General features: G+C 51.3%; 8 protein-coding genes across 8 annotated transcripts; 5 read left to right on the top strand and 3 right to left on the bottom strand.

The window, feature by feature from the left end:
- Nucleotides 1-126: 126 nt before the first annotated feature.
- Nucleotides 127-1,297, top strand: APUU_31327A (Zn(II)2Cys6 transcription factor domain-containing protein; the record flags this gene model as incomplete). Its single annotated transcript, XM_041702519.1, has 2 exons — nucleotides 127-198; nucleotides 242-1,297. The coding sequence occupies 2 exons, from the start codon at nucleotides 127-129 to the stop codon at nucleotides 1,295-1,297; spliced, it is 1,128 nt and encodes a 375-aa protein (XP_041555296.1).
- Nucleotides 1,298-1,350: 53 nt separating this feature from the next.
- On the bottom strand, nucleotides 1,351-2,313 carry APUU_31326S (S41 family peptidase; the record flags this gene model as incomplete). Its single annotated transcript, XM_041702517.1, has 1 exon — nucleotides 1,351-2,313. The coding sequence occupies one exon, from the start codon at nucleotides 2,311-2,313 to the stop codon at nucleotides 1,351-1,353; it is 963 nt and encodes a 320-aa protein (XP_041555295.1).
- A 549-nt stretch (nucleotides 2,314-2,862) lies between these two features.
- Nucleotides 2,863-4,395, top strand: APUU_31324A (uncharacterized protein; the record flags this gene model as incomplete). Its single annotated transcript, XM_041702516.1, has 9 exons — nucleotides 2,863-3,059; nucleotides 3,116-3,179; nucleotides 3,233-3,309; nucleotides 3,356-3,375; nucleotides 3,425-3,635; nucleotides 3,679-3,755; nucleotides 3,805-3,831; nucleotides 3,876-4,303; nucleotides 4,348-4,395. The coding sequence occupies 9 exons, from the start codon at nucleotides 2,863-2,865 to the stop codon at nucleotides 4,393-4,395; spliced, it is 1,149 nt and encodes a 382-aa protein (XP_041555294.1).
- A 111-nt stretch (nucleotides 4,396-4,506) lies between these two features.
- Nucleotides 4,507-5,814, bottom strand: APUU_31325S (uncharacterized protein; the record flags this gene model as incomplete). Its single annotated transcript, XM_041702515.1, has 1 exon — nucleotides 4,507-5,814. The coding sequence occupies one exon, from the start codon at nucleotides 5,812-5,814 to the stop codon at nucleotides 4,507-4,509; it is 1,308 nt and encodes a 435-aa protein (XP_041555293.1).
- Nucleotides 5,815-7,675: 1,861 nt separating this feature from the next.
- On the top strand, nucleotides 7,676-8,074 carry APUU_31323A (uncharacterized protein; the record flags this gene model as incomplete). The annotated part of the gene is made up of 1 exon (XM_041702514.1): nucleotides 7,676-8,074. One exon carries the CDS (start codon nucleotides 7,676-7,678, stop codon nucleotides 8,072-8,074), a length of 399 nt encoding a protein of 132 aa, XP_041555292.1.
- Nucleotides 8,075-9,225: 1,151 nt separating this feature from the next.
- APUU_31322A (uncharacterized protein) lies at nucleotides 9,226-10,473 on the top strand (the record flags this gene model as incomplete). The annotated part of the gene is made up of 1 exon (XM_041702513.1): nucleotides 9,226-10,473. One exon carries the CDS (start codon nucleotides 9,226-9,228, stop codon nucleotides 10,471-10,473), a length of 1,248 nt encoding a protein of 415 aa, XP_041555291.1.
- Nucleotides 10,474-10,812: 339 nt separating this feature from the next.
- APUU_31321S (uncharacterized protein) lies at nucleotides 10,813-12,648 on the bottom strand (the record flags this gene model as incomplete). The annotated part of the gene is made up of 7 exons (XM_041702512.1): nucleotides 10,813-11,113; nucleotides 11,163-12,062; nucleotides 12,108-12,133; nucleotides 12,181-12,231; nucleotides 12,287-12,424; nucleotides 12,474-12,504; nucleotides 12,557-12,648. The coding sequence occupies 7 exons, from the start codon at nucleotides 12,646-12,648 to the stop codon at nucleotides 10,813-10,815; spliced, it is 1,539 nt and encodes a 512-aa protein (XP_041555290.1).
- A 2,001-nt stretch (nucleotides 12,649-14,649) lies between these two features.
- APUU_31320A (uncharacterized protein) lies at nucleotides 14,650-15,202 on the top strand (the record flags this gene model as incomplete). The annotated part of the gene is made up of 2 exons (XM_041702511.1): nucleotides 14,650-14,967; nucleotides 15,029-15,202. The coding sequence occupies 2 exons, from the start codon at nucleotides 14,650-14,652 to the stop codon at nucleotides 15,200-15,202; spliced, it is 492 nt and encodes a 163-aa protein (XP_041555289.1).
- Between the last annotated feature and the right edge of the window lie 117 nt (nucleotides 15,203-15,319).

The raw sequence follows: 15,319 nt of genomic DNA, 5'->3' as shown, positions 1-15,319 counted from the left end.
CAACTGTGTCTGGACTGCACCACTGCAGTCAACGCTGATTGGCCAGTGACGCCAAGTCGACTGCCCAAATTAAAAATAGAAATTATCAATGACGACAGTTAACAGACACAGTAGATCTTTGGATAAATGATGCCCCCCTTAAGAGCGCATCGCAAGTCGCGCACTGGCTGTCTGCAGTGCAGGAAGAGACGAGTCAAGGTGAGTCTGTAACCATCTCCAGCCAGTTCATGCTAAGAGACAGTGCGACGAGAACGGCCATCCATGCGGCAACTGCGCATTCCGACACGTTGAATGTACTTATCCCAGCCGTTCATCACCAGATCTCCAGCCGAGTCAGAATGCTGCTCAAGATAGACCAAGCGAGGGTCAACCCCTGGCCCTTCTAGACCCCTCAAACAAACTCCTTCTCGAACTGATGCACAAATTCTCCACCGAAACATACAAATCCTTCTTCGTCGACCCTGCAGACCTGCACATCTGGCAGTCCGTCATCCCCCGTCGGGCTCTTGACCACGACTTCCTCTTAGATGGACTCCTCTCAGTCGCTGCCCTGCATACAGCATCATCAAGCGACCGCCAGACAGCACGACCATACCTAGACGCCGCAATGGACTTTCAAAGCCGCGGGCTAAAGCCCTTCCAAAACGCGATCCAGAACATCTCACCCGAGAACTGCGACGCCGTCTTCGTGCACTCGATGATCACCATCGTCAACGGGATCGTCTTCCCCCAGATCGCAGCCCGGGTCACCGAGGTCGACAGCTCCACTGTGCTCGAAAACATATTCACCCTGTTCAAGCTGGTCCAGGGAACCGCCGAGATCAGCAAACTCACAGGGCCCTGGCTGCAGAAGTCATCACTCATCCCGAAAGACTTCTGGGGCGCCTCCAGCGACAGCATATTAGATACTGAAATCGAACAGGCACTTACGAGGTTACGGGACTTGAACCGACGTGAGAATATAGAACATCCCCCGAGACACGGCCATATTGAATTCGCCATCTCGCGGCTGCGGCAGTGCTTCCAGCGCTTCTTCCGGTTTAGGGATCCGGCGTCGGTCGTTACCTGGCTTGCGATTGTGGATGGGGAGTTTGTGGACTATCTCCACAAGGAGGAACCGCTGCCGATTCTGGTGATGGTGCATTGGGGGGTTCTGCTGGCGGAGTTGGATGGGGAGGTGTGGTGGGCGTCGAAGTCTGGAAAGGCGCTTGTGGCTGATGCGTTGGGGATTCTGGATAGGGGGGAAGTGGATTTTGGGATTGCGAGCTCGTGGCCTAGGGAGAAGGTGGGATTATAATGAAATGTTTATAATTGCTCAAGCTGAGTTGAATCTCTGAGGACGTAAAGATGTTATAAGGATACACCGAGTTTCTCCTTTGCAAGATTATACGCCGTCTCAAGTGCATCTTCAGTAACAACAATATCCGGTGTAACTCCCTTCCCTTCCCAATTCCCGCCAGCTACAGGATGAACAGGGCACATATGAGGAGTAAAAAGAACAAACAAGTCATTCAAAGCACACGCACGGGGGAGATTCGCCGCACCAACAGTCTTCTCCCCAACAACGACTGCCCGCTGCAGCGCCTGCAAACCATACGCAAGATCCTCGCCACCAGATATCGTCTTTGAACTGGTAAGAACGTAAACAGGTTTATCGAGACCAAACCGTTTCTCTTTCACAGGTAGATCTGTAGGAATATCCTCGACTGATGCATCAGATGGCTTAACCATTCTAAGCCAGATAGTTGGCTCGTCGAAGAGATAGCCTGCAACCAGAGCAACTGCTTTCGGATCACCGCCGCGATTATGTCGCAGATCAAGGATAAGGGCATCAGCAGACGAAATGGAAGACATCATCTCGTCGATTTTCCTTCGTACGCCCTCCCAATGCACCGGGACGAATCCGCGGACTTCGAGCACGGCGATATTCCCATCTAACATCACAACTTGACCGAAGCCATGATTTAACTTCTGCAATCGTTGAATTTGCTCCTCATGACCAGGTTCATCCGGCCTAATACCGTAGAGACACCGGAAATGCTTATCACCGCTGAGATATTGCAGATCTGATGTTATCCCCGCAGCGAGGGTACTCCCATCCGTGGTTTCTGCGTAGGCTCCAGTGGAAATATGCTGGCGGAAGTCGCGGATTAATCTGGCCCCGCTATCTGGATCAAGGTAGCACTGTTCGATTGCCAGTATGGTGTTTTCCAATACGAGAGCGCGAGTGTCGGCGTTTAGAGAGGGGGCTGGATGGTCGGTATCGTATTGTGGTGGCTCGGCGAACCAGTTACGGAACTCGGAGAAGTTCATTGTTAAAGTCTCAAAGAATTGTATTCGATGCTGAAGGAGCTAAGATAACAGTGGGAGGAAATATCTTCTGCGTTCTGGGGGTGTTTTGAGGTATGGGTTTAGGCTGCAGGCGAGGACGTACGACTTATAGGCACTCGTTGATTGCGTTGACTCGTATAGAAACACCAATAAGGGTTACTAGCGTGGGAATATAGTGACAAGCATGGTCATCGATTGGAATGGTGTGATTTGAACTGGATAGCTTGTCCGAGTCTACAGAATTACGGGTCGGGCATATTTAATTGATGAAGACACCAAGTCTCTTTTGTTAGAGGCGATATTGTTGGAGATAGCTAGCTAGCCACCAGCCTTGCAAGGTCTTTTGGTGTAGTGGTCTCGCGTCTCGTCAGATATTAACCAAACAGAGCCAGGTTATGCGTCCCCCTATGATTAAACATAATTCAAGCTACTTAGTTATGTGGCAACTCCTTCCGACCGACAGTTTGACCCACAGTCCACACTCAACAGGACGACCTGCGGTAATCGTCTGTCCTTAACATCACCAACAACATGATCGGGCCTGAATACCTCCAGAAAAACCACGCGACCGGGGATCCGCCCCCATTTGGAGCTGTGGACGATATACAAACCGTGTATCTGAGCGGTGATCCCGACTCTGTCGGCGATGTCCAGCCGGACGGTTGTCCTACGATTATGATTGGCAGTGCAAACCCAGCGGGTGATAAGATTAATGGGTGGAAGGAGATGTATGCTTGACCCGAGTACTGTTGGGATTCTTATTCTTATTTCTGACATTGTTTAGCCCAAGAGTGGCTGGGTTTGACCTGAAGAGGCTGGTTGTGGACGAGACGGCGAATGCGACTTTGGTGGGTGCATTACCCCAGACCTCTCGAGTCGAGATGTGCTGATGGAGTTATAGCCGTATTATGTCGAAAATACCAAGGACCTGGCCAAGATCAAGCGTGTTGTGATTACTATGGCTGGTTTGTTGAGAAAGTATGTCCCCCAGGAGGTATATTGAATGCGAACTAAGAGGATGCAGTACATGGAAGTATGCGAACAGTATGTTCCCATCCAAGACGACTGACGACTCTATTCACTGACAACCCAGGCATGCGCAACTCTCTAATCTGCGCTGCTGGAAGAGACACCGTCGACGCTGATATGGACAGCGTGTTGATTGCTGCTCCCCACTGGTTCAGTAAAGAAGACGTCGACGCTGGAGCTGCCCAGCCAAGCGATATTTTCTTCCACGGGAGTACATATCAGAGAGGCAATGCAGCGATTGGGCCTGGCGAGGTTGATATCTCGTCTTATGAAGCGTACGTCTAGCCCAGTTGTTAGTGGTAATACTGATGATTATAGAATGGACAAACTCGTCAAGACCTTCTGGAACAAGGACATTTACCCTTCTCTTGAGAGTCTTGTCATAGCGAGTCACTGTATGCACCTTATTCTATACTCGTATAACGTATTAACATTCCTCTCCAGCCCTCGGCGCGCAAATGACCCACCGCTGTGAGTGCACCCATCCAGCCAGGGATACTGAACTAATAAACCAGATGCAATACTCCGCCCCTCCCAGCCCGAGGATCCCTTAATCTCCTACGGCGTCATGAACCCCGGCTCTCTTGCTTGGCTTGTTCCTGAACGGCCTGCCCGGTGTGAAGACTGCACAGACTCGTTCGACGCCTGGCCATACGGCATCGGGCCAGGCAAACCGAGAGCCTTTCCGAAATACGTCCGCGACGAAGTGTTTAACAACCGGTCCGCTATTCAGCAACGGTATATTTCCCGCAGGATCTTCTACGGGTTTGGAACGGAGGACCACGGCGCGGGCGATACGCACTGTGAGGCGCAGTGGCAGGGTGCGACGAGGATAGAGCGGGGACGGAATTTCGAGAGGATGTTGAGGGACCTACATGGAGGGTTGCCGGAGAGTCATTCAGTTAATTATATTGAGGGGCTAAGTCATCAGGATTATTATATGGTATTTGATCCCTCCTCCGCTTTGGTTGATGCTGACATTGGTAGATGCTTGCAGAGTCTATGCAGAAGAAGCTGTTTCTGTTTAATGAATAGACCTCAACTTTATATCTCGGTTTACATTTCAAGGTTGTTAAGTATATCAACAAGATCAATATATACAGTATCAGCTTCACTATCTACAGGTCAAGATATCGCCAGCGATGACTAGAAGCTCCCTCCGGTGATTTGCACAGTATAGTCCAAGCCAGCCTTAGCCTCACTGGACAGATCAAACGGATCATACTGGAGCAGCTCCTTCGGGGCGTTGACAACAACAAGACTGGCCTCCTCGCTGCCCCCAACAGTCGCCTCGCCACTGCCATTCTCCAGATCCACATACCTCACAGACCCAGCATCCGTATCTCTCACCGCAAGGGTAGCCGTAAACGCCTTGTCCGACTTGACAGTAACGCTAACACTGCCCCCGCCAGAAGCCTTGATCGGGTTGATATTGGCCCCGAAGTACTGCGGCTGGCGCGCTGCCTTGACGGTATAGCTCTCCCCACTACCATCCAGATTGTCATAAGCTAGCGTCTCCCTCTGCTCTAGGAACGCGCGGTTCGCAGCCTCACTCCCAATATCCACATACGCCATATGCGCCCAGTACCGCCCAACAACCTGCGCAACAGTCGCCCCATCCCCAAGCAGCCTCTGCAGCGTATGCAACGGGGTCTCATTACTCCCAACCTCATACTCCAGACTCAACCGCAGCACCGCATCATTTCCAAGCCCCGTATAGTTATCCGGGTTATTAGTGAGATACGTCAGAACCGGCCACGACTGGTAATAGTTCCCACTGTCCACACTCCCATCAACAATCACCTGGTAACTATCCCCAATAACCTTCTGCAGCTCGATAACACTATCCCCGGTCTCCTGGGAATACTTCTCACGCGCGCTCGCGCACAGATCAGAGGTGATGAACGTATCCGCGAACCAATTCGCCAAAGGCTCCCACCACGCCCCTGTCGCGGTCTGATCTACCCAGTTCTGCGCGTGATACGTCAATGCATGCCCATATTCATGCACCGTAACTGACGGGTCAGTGAGGTACGTATTCACGACCTGGACAAAGGACAAGCCCGTCTCGGGGTCTGAACCCATCACGCCCGCGGCGCCGCCGTCCAGCGAGGCCACGGAGTAGATGTTCTCCTTGTACCAGGTCTCCGCGGTATCGGAGTCGGAGTTGTAAGACAGGCCGGAGGAGCGCCAGCCGAGATCTGTGACGAAGCAGGTGTATGCGGACTCGAGCATCTGCAGGGTCGTGTCTGCGGTGTCGCCGGTTGCCCCGTAGACGCGGAATCGGGGGGAGTCGGTGAATGTGTCCCCGCCGGCGCCAACGTTGGGGTTTGCGGTGAATTCGGAGGGTTCGTTGCTTGCTGCGCTGGCGGTGCCTGATGCTTGGGGTGCTGGGGCTGGGGCTGCGAAGGCCCCGGCGGCGAAGAGGGCCGCGGTTGCGTATTTGTGGGACATGTTGTCAATCTGGGTGTAGGTGTGGTTGAGGAATATCCCGGATTACAGAGAGAATGGGATAGATATATAAACAGGCAAATTAGCCAAGACGGCCATATTACTGCGTAGAGGAGGGTCAATATCAGCCCTGCCAAGGGTTTGAGATAGACGCAACTGGGGCCGTTGATGGTGTCACTGAAACGCGCTAGAGATTTAGGTGTTGGAGCTTGAAGGTCCTCAAGTCTGCAGAATTGTTTGTCCCTGATTTGTATTTTTAATAGTTATCCATCATAGCTCACGTTCATAGCTCATGAACTCATGCATCGCGGCCAAGCTGAGAAAATAGCCCCACAAGCCGACACCATCACGGCTCATATACTTGTCTCATATATCTTTGAATATGAGTTCTGTTTCTGCCCTGGCGAAATCTGCCCCTAATTTGTCCAGCAGAGTATGCCCTGGTTAAGTCTTTCCGAATTTCAACCGCCGTTCTTCAGAGTGAGACCGGACCCACCTTATATCGTGAAGCTGTCGACTTCTGGAAATACTAAGGAGTATAACTACGGAGTATAACTATCCTGTCTATTGATTTAAATTCTCTTTCATCACACCATGGGTCCATAACTCCGCGGGATCCTGCCCAGGACCGACCCTTGCGTGAGACGAACCCCTTGCGACTCCGACCCCTGCTTTTGATTTCGGGTGGACGTCCATGTCTCATAATCATGTTTCAGTTTTCAATTCACTGAGCAGAGTGGATTGGTGACTATTTGCCGAGTTGGGATATACGGTGTTGCGTGGTAGGAAGTTACGGGTGGAAGGGCCAACGCTGGTGGTAGACAATAGATGTTTATTCTGATAGAACAATTGAATAATACAATATTCAATCTTCACGATCGGCAGGTTCGTGAAATGCAGCACTGGAAAAGTCTGATGATGGGGAAGGACCTTCCCAACTGGTCAGATTCTTATGGGGCTGATCGACATTATAACACCGTTAGTTGACTTAGTTGACTGTTGTTAACCACTCCGGAACAAGTGCTAAATACTACTCCGTGGCAACAGTTAGTAACAAGTAAAGACTTGGCAGACTGGGTGTGAATTTAACCGAGTGGGCCGAGGAGCAGCCGAGCGTCATGACTGAGTCAAACAATCAAAGCCATTAATTGACACAATTTGCAGTTACTCCAGTAGCAGTTGGTAGAAGGAAAACATGGGCACCCCGCGTTCCTCTGTGCCGAGAAGACACGTTGATCATTAGGCAATCAGAGTCAAACTCTGCTAACGACTAGTCGTTTAGTTCTTTTGGAAGGCTCTCGAATGTTCTGCGACGATCAGCCAAGAGTCAGTCAGGACTTGAGCCAAGAGGCAAGAAGTGTCGTGCTTGGCCACTACCCACTGCATTTGCCATGATGATGCCATTCTCCGTGCGCTTCCGCATCATTCTACACAACGCAGCCAACACCCTACCCAACCAGCTAGTTTGTCTGCGGTTCCTGGATAGATACGCAGAACTAGAACCTCTTGGGGAATGCAGTCCCGCACGGTCCTGCGGGGGCGTGGCCAGTGACGGCTGGACTGGTGGCAGCCCCTCGCACCGAGACAAACCAGAGACCCAGACAGATTAACAGACCAAGCCCAGAGGCTGCGCACAGTCACTTGATCCGTGGCCAGGCCCTCTGCCCCAGTCTGTGACGTAGTCGCATCATTCAATCTTTGTAGTCTTCCCTATATAAGCTGCCTCTCCCCTTGGTTCGGTCCGATTGATTCCAGGCCAACAGATCAGAAGATCCTGACTATCTTATCTATCTATCTCTTTATCTCATCTATCTATCTATCCTCCACAATCTACCATATTCCTCCACCAGTACCACTATCAACCATGTCAGCCCCCCAATTCTACAACTACCCCGGCGCCGAATCAGACCCCAAGAGCTTCCACTACAGCCAAACAGTCAAACTCGGCAACATCATCAAGACCTGCGGGCAAGGTGGGTGGGACAAGGACGGCAACATCTCACTGTACCTGTCGCAGCAGATCGCACAGGCCTTCGACAACGTCGAAAAGGCGCTCAAGAACGTCGACGAGCGCCTCTCCTGGGAACACGTCTACGCGGTGCGCAGCTACCACGTCGACATCGACCATGCCTTCCATCTGGTCACGGAGCAGTTCAAGCAGCGCATGAACCACCGCCCGATCTGGACGTGTATGCAGATTGGCAAGCTGGCGCTGGACGGGATGCAGGTCGAGATTGAGGTTGAGGCGCATTATCCGTTTTAATATGGAAGGATTGGAATGCAATAGGGACGCTGGGGACTTCATTATCTTCTAGCTAGTGATACCATATTCACATAATGAAACTGCATGGGTGGTGATGACGATGACGTAATGTAGTCCGTAAATTCTCACATTCTCCCAGATTCTGATTAGAACAACAACTCTGTCAACTCTGACAGTCAACTCTGCTACTCTGTACAGACTACAGACTACAGACTACAGACTTAACAGGCTCTGTTAAGCTGGCCATGCGGGGTGCGGGGATCGCTCAGCTCCCTCGGCCGTCTAACCGATGCGCGATTTTTGCTGTGGGGAACTGCGCCATTTTCGTATTCTGCATGCAAACAATCAGCTGATGGTTCTCAGCAGTAGACGATTATCAACTGAGCGTGTTGAATCCATAGAATGTCGCTTTGTGGGGTTAGCTGAGAGCTGGAGCTGTCGGTGGTTTGCTATCTGGACAGCCTGATATGCAGTGCCCTGCGAGTGAGGGATGGAACCTGCTTTATTTGCGATAGATTTATCTGAACGTTACTACGTCGTACAAATCCCTATCTTTTACTTAATTGGTGGTGATTAAATATGCAAGATGAGGGGAATAACAAGGCTGCTGCACATCTGCTGTATAATGTAATAGCTTTCTCGACCGGCTGCTTCAATACGCGAAGCACTTGGAAGGCATATCTACTTTAAATGCGACCTGGTTTGCTGCTGATATAGTATTTGGCCAGCAGATGGACGTTGAGAGATATGCTGCGAGTCAGGGGCATCTCGTGGCGGGCATGGTATACAAGTAGGAGGATGTCGCGACTCTTTGTGTCAGCGTTAGATAATACAAGCATCGGTACAATGCGGTCATCATAGTCAATTAGTTGCAGCAGTGAATAGACGGGCTGACAGCATTGAATGGTTCATCGCGTTTCATCTTCATGGTGTGTGGCAGCTCCTTTGTTGGTATCGCCGATAACAATGGCCCATATATAAAGAGCGATTAGCTGTATAAATATAGCCATGACTGACCAGCCTTCTTGAACACAGAATCCGCATTTCATTTCTACTGTCGCTTTCGACTTTCCATTCCTTTCCATTATTGCACATTCTTCCACCTACGACGCCGGACGTCGCTTACCACTCCATTATAACCACTCCACATCATGAAGTCGAACTTCATCCACCTCGCCGCTCTCCTAGGCACAGCCAGTACAGTGGCAGCCCATGGATACGTCACTAAAATCGAAGTTGCCGGCACAGAATATCCCGGATACAGCCCCGATACCGGCGTAACCACGGGGTTGATCGCCTGGTCCACCGATGCCACTGACCAGGGCTACGTCCAGGACCTGCATTCCCCCGATATCATCTGTCATAGAGGCGCAGTACCCGGCGACATCTCCACTGAAGTCCCAGCCGGTGGCACTGTCACCGTCACCTGGAGTACATGGCCCGAAGACCACAGAGGGCCCGTCCTGGACTACCTCGCGAACTGCAATGGCGAATGCACCAACGTTGACAAGACGACCCTCAAGTTCTTCAAGATCGACGAGGGCGGTTATGGAGACAACCAATGGGCAACTAACAAACTCATCCAACAGGAAGCCAGCTGGGATATTACCATCCCTCAGGATCTAAAGGCAGGGAACTACGTCTTGCGCCATGAGATAATTGCTCTGCATAGTACTACCAATGGACCGCAACCGTATCCCCAGTGCGTTAACCTTAAGGTTACAAGCGGTGGTACTTCCGAGCCTGCTGGTGTGCCCGGGATCGAGCTGTACAAGGGAGATGAGCCTGGCTTGAATATGAACATCTGGGACGAGAAGGCTGTGCCGAACTATCAGATTCCAGGGCCGAAGCTTTTTGCCGCGGGTGATGCTGGCGATGCGGAAGCTACTGGTTCTTCTACTTCTTCATCTGCTGGGGCTTCTACTTCTTCTACTTCCTCTACTGGGTCTTCTACATATCCTACGAGTGCATCCAGTACACCTGCAGCTACCCTTACCCCAGGCTCAGCCTCTAGCACACCCCTATTTACCTCACCATCCAGCCAGCCCACAGTCACAGGCCCAGGCACAGGGACAAGCCCAAGCCCAGGCACAAGTCCGTCCAAAACAGCATGCACCGCGAAATCCAGCGGCAAGGCGGCATCGGCCACAGGGACTGGAAGCGGCAGCTCACACCTAGCCGGACCCTCTAGCACACCAGCACGATGTGGAGCGGCGTCAAATACGTCTTTTGTTACTATCTCCATGACCACAACGAGTGTTACGACCGAGTTCAAGACGGTGACTACCACGAAGTTCCGGACTGATACGGTGTCGGAGACGGAGACGGTGACGGATACTGTCACGCCGACTACGTGTGGCTTTGGGCAGTCGACTGTTACTGTTAGTGCTAATTGCTGATTTAGCTTTATCTCATTTGGCATGTTGTATGAGCTGGTGAGTGGAATGAGTGGCCGAGAGGTCAAGGTGATATTTCTCGAAGCGATGGTGTTTCAGGTGGTGTCGAGGGGAACTATAGATACTTGGGTGTCTTCACTCGCATAGAACAATAGAATTCAACTCGAATAAGATGCCATATTATTGTGTTCACTTTGACGTCTCTACACAGTGACAATAATAAAAGCCAGCCACAGAGAATAAGCCAACATATGACAGAACTAGTTACTGTATACCTTCTACAGCTAGATAACAATAGTCCTCTTCACTAAATAATCTCACTCAGATAGACACGCGAGGCGATCATTTAACCGCGTCCGCAAACCACCCATTATCCCAGTTATACAAGTTATAAGGGGTAACACCAGTCAAGACAGGGTACTTCTTCTGCTCATCCGAAACAGTACAGTTGCCTGATCCCGAAAGGCAAGAAGCAATGAACGCGCCCGTATGCGTGCCCTCAAAGTAAGCGCCCTGCAAGTACCCGAAGAACTCCTGGCTGGTGGCCTCGCCGGCGAAGAAGAGGTTGCCGACGTTGGAGCGCAGGTTCTGGTGGGATTGTAGACTTGTTGCTGGTGGCCAGTTGGAGTAGGATCCGTATGCCCTGCTGGGGTTAGCAAACTAGGAGGGATATAATCAGGAAGGGGACGTACCAAGGTGTTTGGGTCCAGCGTTTATACCACAGGTGCTTTGGGTCTGAGATATTGTCGCCGTACATTGATCGGAGAACGGCCATGACCTCTGCCTGGGTTTCCTCGTTGGATTGGGCTTCGACTCGGTATGACTGGTCGTTGACGACGGTTGCAACGAGGAGCCCCGAGTCCTCGAGGACACCTTCGAGGTCCAGAGGCTGGTATTCGGGGTAGTACCCCCGGGTCTCAGGGTCAGCATAGATGAGATACTGCGTCTCGTTCCAGAAAGGCTCGTCGAACTGCATGAAGATCTTGGTGTATGTGCCAATATCGAAGCTGCTGATGGCGGCGGATTTCCAGTCTGGCAGCGGGGGGTTAAATTGCAGTCCACCGCGCTGGAGCACGCCTAGAGAGAATGTGAGAATGGCGTAGTCGGCGTGGATGCAAGAGCCATCCTTGGTGTGGACTGTGACCGAGTCCTTGTTGTAGTCTACGCCGGTGACCTCGGTGTTAAGACGCAGGCGAGGGTCATTCTCGGACAGGAATGTCTTTGCCTGTTCACGGATGATGGTGGCGAACCCGCGCTGGTCGTACACGAAGTGATTATCGAGTGAGAAGTAGTTGAACGTCGCGTTTTCCGCAACAGACGTGAAGATCTCCGAGCTCTCCTCGGGCGTATACACGAATTCGCCATCAAAGAGCCACCACTCCGCGGTCTGGCGGTAGGAGTCGTTCTTGGCTGGATTCCAGCCCAAGTAGCGAAACCCCGAGCGGTAGGTTCGGTCTTGGAGATTGTCGACCAGCAGAGCGCCGGCATCGCGGCCGACCCTTTCCATGGCGTCTTCGAACTCTTCGATGGCATATCCGAAATCCGTCGGGCCGTTGTTATCGAACATGGCGAGGGATGTTTGATCGGTTAAACTGGGAGGTTAGCTTAATGTTCAAATGAAGAGACTGTCTACCTACAGCCATGTAATATTGTTCTTCTCGGCCTGATCCACCAGTCAGCACGTCACAAACCAAGACCGGGGTGACTTACCAGAGTGTGTATAGGGTTTTCAGGGCCCCCGTCAGTAACGGTACCTTGTACCTAATATTGCATGCGTCAGTGTCTCCTTGCTAGACAGAGGACTTCATAGGCATACCCAGTTGGCCCCTGCCTCGACGATATAGGGCTTCCCATCAGGTCCTTCTCCGAAAGGGACATCGTGCATGCGCCCGCCAATGCGGTCTTGGTACTCGAGGACAACGAAGTCATCGACGCCGTTGTTTGCGAGTGAATGCTGCAAACGTTTAGAAACAGTTTGGTTGAAGATGTCACCAACTACTTACCGCTGCCTGGACTCCAGCAACACCAGCACCTCTGGAGAATATTAGAAGATGCCTTAATCAGTGAAAACCTAGGGAGGACTGACAGAACAGCGACCTTGGTTCGTTCACATGTATCCTGTGCGTGGGTTCCGAGGACACCCAGAAGGGACCCGAGAAGGGCAGTTGTTGGCTTCATGGTTTTGGCAAAAGATTGACACGGCTTTAGGAGATAAAAGCAGACACGATGGTTGAAGCATGTTCAAAGGACGACGTAGACAGTAATAAAGGGCCCCTACAGTATACAAATCAAGGCACATTCCTGGACTCTGGGGCCAAGGCAACGAGGTCTCCAGGTTCGCGCCACATCTAACATGCCGCCGACCGTTGAAGCTGGTCCCTTACATCTTCAGATTGACCAATCGTCATTTCTTCGGTTGAGCAGAATGAGATTGTTGGCGAGGGTCGCGATGAGTGGACAGGATATGAAGTATTCGAGGGATGGGATAGACATTCCATCAACATACCGGCCATGAGAATAACGATTAAGGGTTCACTTCAGGAATGATGCCAGCGAATTCCAACTTGTCCCCTTGTTCTGGGCACAGGGAATGAGGGGAGATTCAAGCTGGGGTAGGTACTTGCAGCACTGATCGGTTCACCATCTGGCATGAATATTGCATGAGACATTCGACATTCCCTTCCCTTCGAGTATGAACGCGGTGTAGTCCCTGTTGACATGGAATTTCCACCAGCCTGCCTGGTGCACGAATCAGGAAGAATGAATGTTTAGTCTTGTTGTGGCAGTGGCTGCTGGGTTCCAGGAGATAGGAATGTGGGTGGTGAAGCGATGGTTATTCACTTTCTGTGGACCGACGGAGATTGTTTAAACCTGGTCGATAATCAGCCACGCCTGTATCATTAAACAGGCCTCCATTTGTGAATGATGGAAGGGCATCTCGCCTACAATTCTGCTATATTAAGTGGCTAGCAAGACAGTTCTCACACTCGGATTTGCTCTAATCAGTCTGACCCGGACTTGTTTTCCGGGCCGTTAGACACATAACACCAGCATGTTAAATGATCCTACAGATCCTTATTTACCGGTAATTACATCTGACACGAATTGCACTTTCTGGTCCCATACGGTGTTATAGGGGTAAATCTCCATCAGTCGATAGCAGCGTCGGTACATTCCGGTCTCGCGTTGAGTTTTGATACTGGCTTTATCTTGGTTAGAGTTCACTGCGGAGCTTGACATGTCGAGGGCGAAGCTAAATGCGATATCCGACATGCTCGGCGAACAAGCACATCACCGTCGGTTCGTTCCGAGCCGCTGGGGTTTGTCAGAAGCCCGGCGACTGGATATGTCCCCAGTGGCTCCTGGGGTGTCATTAGTGTCTGGAGGTTTGATGCCGGCTAAAGCTGCCTCGACGAACGTGGCTACTTAACAGAGAATAACTGCGCGGTCTTCGTGACCAGATAGGCCACTTTAATCTGGGCGATGACGGCTCAGCCTGGCTTTCCTTCGATTAGATCACGAGAGCAAACCAAGACAGACCATAAAATATGCAATGGCATGGTATCGCTACCCTATATGCTCTGGCGCAAGGTGGATTTCTTTCCCATGATATTTCATAGAGCACTGTAGGGTGTATAGGCCATTCTATTGGGCCAATCAGCTATTTGCGGTTATATCATGTTCATATCTCGTGGATCAAATCTCCAAGTCGACGCGATATCAAGTCATGACGTCCCAGGTAACTCTAATCCGGCAACCCGCCACAAGCAAGACGCTCTCGGTAACTACCCAACAGACCCGTATCGTGTGATCGAACGCATTGTATTAAGGTTCGGTCGGAGTGGCGCGCATTTCCGTCAGTCAGCACTTTGCAGCAATTTCACCGATATAGCCAGATCAGTATGACAGTGCTCTGACATCTTCAACAAGCAAAACACACATCCAATGGAAACCGCCGGGTTTCCGGAATATAGAGCAGCTTCCAACCGCCGACACCCCGGAAACGGCGATTCTAGCTATAATGTGCTTGTTTGTCAGATCCTAACCATGGCACCGCGATCTCAACCAGCTAACCCTACTTCCACCATGATCTCACCCCAACCTAGAATCTCACACGTATAAAGCAGTAATCCCCCGTCCTACATATCCTGTAATCAGCCATGACATATCTCAATCACCATGCGCTGCCTTAGCATCTACGCCGCCGTTTCGCTCGCCCTGGTCACTCCCGTCGTCGCGCAGGGAAAATGGATCGATCTCCCCAGTAACGAGCCGGGGACGATTTCATCCGACAACAGCGACACAGCCTGTCTCGATAGCAGGGCTAGGCTTCGCGATAGTACCTGCGCAACCTTTGAAGTCGATGACGACGGCCACATTTTTACGGGCTCTGGCGACTCCAGGCGCTGGCTCCATGTGGACGACGACACTGAAGCGTTAGAGCTTGTTTCCGGCGATGCCCCTACTGGGCACTGGAAGGGGATTAAGACTGTTTCGGTGTGTCTTCCGTCCAACTAAGTTGGCAGTTCGCCAAAGACTAATTAGAGTTGCGGTTTAGCCAGAAACTACGGGTCTCCTTTCACTGTTTGGCGTGAAGAAAACAGCTCCCCAGTCACCGAACTATGGTCCTAACTGGGACTCTGACGGGGGAGGTGGTTATATTAAGCTGAAGGAGTGGGACGGTGGTCGCGGCGGGCATCACAAGCAGCTCAGGTTCACGGTTAATTCGTAGATCAGTGGCACAGGGATCAGTGCAAGAGGTGATACTGCTGGGGAAGCATACAAAAGTGTATATAAACTAACGTTAAATCAGTTCTCAGTTCCAGCAATTCTCGATCCTTTTTCCAGC

The sequence above is a fragment of the Aspergillus puulaauensis genome, chromosome 3, assembly GCF_016861865.1.
Source record: "Aspergillus puulaauensis MK2 DNA, chromosome 3, nearly complete sequence".
Taxonomy (NCBI): Eukaryota; Fungi; Ascomycota; class Eurotiomycetes; order Eurotiales; family Aspergillaceae; genus Aspergillus; species Aspergillus puulaauensis.
This window is presented reverse-complemented; position numbering and strand designations above follow the sequence as displayed.